Genomic DNA, 3240 nt, shown 5'->3' with positions numbered 1-3240 from the left:
ATTTTCTCACAAATTTTTGAATTTTCAAATTCATAAATTTCACATTTTTTTCTAGAAAGTTCATGAAAATTTCTCTTATAGGTATTTTACTTTTGGAGCTCAGACATTTCCTTGTTTTTCAGAAAATTTATGAGATTAATCTCAAAATGAGTTTTCTTTCTACAATGGCTTTTTACCATGATAGAAAAAAACTTTACACCATTTATAAATGCCACGTTTTGATAGTTTCGACTAAATCTCCTAATTTTGTGTTTCTCTGGGTTTTTAGATGGATGTTGACCACATACATGAAGAGGAGACGTAAGTAGAGTTTCATCTCTCCAAACATTCTTTATTTTTTATTTTAAATCAAATATATCGACCAATTAAGATTTAATGTAAATGCTTCATTAAAATGAAATGTAATGTAAACTAAATTCTTTATATATATTCTTTAAAGTGTTCTCTATAACCCATTTTCTATGCTCTCTGGAGTTTTTTGAGTTTTTATTTGGGCTTTAGCTGATTTATCAGTGATTTACTAAATGCAAAACTTTCAGCCAAATATGAGAGCTTAGCTTTGGAGTAAAAGCTGTGACTAAATAACGGCTTCCTAGAAACAAAATGAAGGAAAAGGATCATAAGGATAAGAACGTGAGATTCTCTGGACCTTTGCTCTCCGGAAGGTTGTGCCTCTGTGGAAAAACCTTCAGCGTCTTTACTAACACATATTTCCCTCTGACAAAGACAGCATCATAATATGAACATAGATGAATAAAGTCATAATATACTGGCTCATAGCAAAACAGGAGAGAAAAAGATCAGAGAAAAATAATTCAGAATTCTGAGGAAACAAGTGAGAATTTAAAAAATATCCATCAGAATTCAGGTCTGAAAGTCAAAATTCTGTGAAAAAGTCAAAATTCAGAGAAAAAAAGAAAAAAACAAGTTTATAGTTCTGAGTAAATAAACATCCAAACTCAGAAGGAAAGAAGAGGATGGAAGATGTGAGGCTGATTTTTGGAAATGTTTGATTTTCTCTGTCTGCATTTCAGAATTCTCCAGCTGGACTTGGAGACGGCGCTGGAGGAATGTGACGTCGCCCTGCATCTGTTTCTGAACAACCGGTTTGCAGACGCTTTGAGTTCACTGGAGCCGCGGTAAGTCTCTGACGTTCACTAAAATCTTTGAATAAAATGGGACTTCTCAGAATCAGAAATCCTGTTTTCAGGTCGGAAAATCTTTGAGTTCTTCTGGAAACTACATGTCAGCAGCAACTTTTAGGAAGAGAGAGGATTAAATACACTGAGAAAAGTCTGACTTTAGTCTCAGAAATCTGAGACTAAAATCGAAATTCTGAGGAAAAAAAACATAATTTTGAGGAAATAAGTCAGAATTCTTAGAAAAAATAAAATTTGCTCATTAGTGAGACTTGCCAGGCTCTTTAAATGCTATTTAATGCGGTAAAAGTTTTAGATCAACAATTATGTGACATAATCCTTGATTTTTTTATACAGACTGAAAAACTAAATCAATTAAAAAAACTAATTGATTTCCTTTGTGACAGAAAAAAAGATGCAAAAATGTAAACTTACTTTAATTTCTTACACATTTAATAATTTTACTTTTCTTTAAAAATCCCATTTGATCCTATTTTACTGAAGCGTTTGTGTCCTCCAGAAAGAGCCACAGTATGTATCATGCTATGGGCTACAGCAGCATCTTACTGATGCAGGCTGCTATGACCTTTGACCCCAAGGACATGGATGTTGCCATGGCGTCACTGAAGGAAGCTCTGCACACCTGCCAGAGGTAAAGCTAGAAAAACGCATCAGTATATTGATTGATAACAGAAATGTCCCTATTCATGTCTCATCCGTGTATTTATGTCATTTTTTATGCATTTGCCTCACATCCTCACATTTCACGTGGTTTTTCTCATAAATTTCATTTTTATGGTGTTGTCTTTGAGTCACCAATCTGAGTGTGCAGTAAAACCGACGTGAGCGCATATGTTTATGTGAATGAACAATAATGTGTGGTGTTGAATGTTAATATCTCACACTCTGTTGCTAAATTTGTGTTTAACGTTGTGTATGGAAGACAAATAAGGCCAAAAATGCATGAAATTTCATGTGTCTTTCATACGCAAAGCAACTGAGTTCACAACTTAAAGCAGATGAACGACAGCACCAGAAAATAACAGATGGATCCATTTTATCCAATTAGCATATTAACTGAATGAAAAAGAACCAATCACAACCAACAAGTCAAAATACTCCAGCAAGTGACAGACATTACAAAATAAAACATTCAGACTTGATATTATAAATCATTTAATTTAATCGATTTACTGTCTTCATAGTGTTTTTGTCACTTTGGAGAAAAGGTTACATGTATGTATAGGGCTGATGTGTGATTATGGATTCTCTCTATTAATATTATATAAACCAAAAGAAAATTAAATGCAACTATGATTTTAATCACTCCATACTTTTTATTCAGTGTGCCCCTTTATGCACACAGCATTAAATCCACTTTTATTTTGTTCTACAACAAAATAAGTCGGCTGAATAACTAATGAAGCAGCTTAATAACTACAGAAGTAGTTTTAAAAAGGGTTTAAATTTAAATATCTTCTATTTTAAGTTCAATGACTCTTTTATCCCATTAGATAAACTGTTTGAGTTGCAGTTTTGAACATTTCCTTAGTATTTGCGATGTTTTATAATCCAATCTTGTTTCCCAACTTAGATTTAGGAGAAAAACTGGAATAATGGAGAGCTTAGCCAGCTTTTGGCATGGGCAGCCTTTTGATAATTTGACAGAAGGTGAGTCTTTCATTGATTTCTGGGACAAAATTACTCACATTTCAGCTAAATGTTGTTATTTCTGCTGGTATCTAGCAGAACATACACCAGTTTAACTGTAAATATGGTTAACATTTCGTTTTGCGTCTGTTTGTCACAGAGGAGATGCACGCTGAGCTGTGCTACGCCGAGGTCCTGATGCAGAAGGCAGCGTTGACGTTCCTGGATGAAAGCGTCATCAGCTTCATCAAAGGAGGGATGGGAATGAGGAGCAGTTATCTCATTTACAAGTAAAATAAACACAAAATTAGCGGTGAACTGATTGCACTTTTCTGACTGTTTACTAAAAAGTCTGCATGATACCAATTTTTTTTTGGTCTGAAAAGTTGTTAACTATAGCAACAAAGTCACAAAGTTGGCAACAGTGGAGTCTATTTATCGATGCAGTCTG

General features: G+C 34.0%; 1 protein-coding gene across 4 annotated transcripts in view; it reads left to right on the top strand.

Annotated features, from left to right (window-relative positions):
• LOC106958172 (tetratricopeptide repeat protein 39B-like) overlaps positions 1–3240 on the top strand; it is a 19354-nt gene that overhangs the window by 4029 nt on the left and 12085 nt on the right. For 2 of the 4 annotated variants that reach the window (XM_015049946.1, XM_015049948.1), the window contains 2 exons: positions 2734–2810; positions 2950–3079. In XM_015049946.1, coding sequence (XP_014905432.1) covers positions 2734–2810; positions 2950–3079 — 207 coding nt within the window. Of the gene's footprint in view, positions 1–272; positions 301–1034; positions 1140–1659; positions 1792–2733; positions 2811–2949; positions 3080–3240 lie in introns of those variants that run through there. The other 2 variants (XM_015049949.1, XM_015049947.1) reach the window with 2 other exon arrangements.

This window comes from Poecilia latipinna, unplaced genomic scaffold (genome assembly GCF_001443285.1).
Source record: "Poecilia latipinna isolate Pla-1442-1.1 unplaced genomic scaffold, P_latipinna-1.0 Scaffold967, whole genome shotgun sequence".
In the NCBI taxonomy this organism is placed as follows: domain Eukaryota; kingdom Metazoa; phylum Chordata; class Actinopteri; order Cyprinodontiformes; family Poeciliidae; genus Poecilia; species Poecilia latipinna.
The sequence above is the reverse complement of the archived record's forward strand: the minus strand, read 5'-3'. Positions and strand labels throughout refer to the sequence as shown.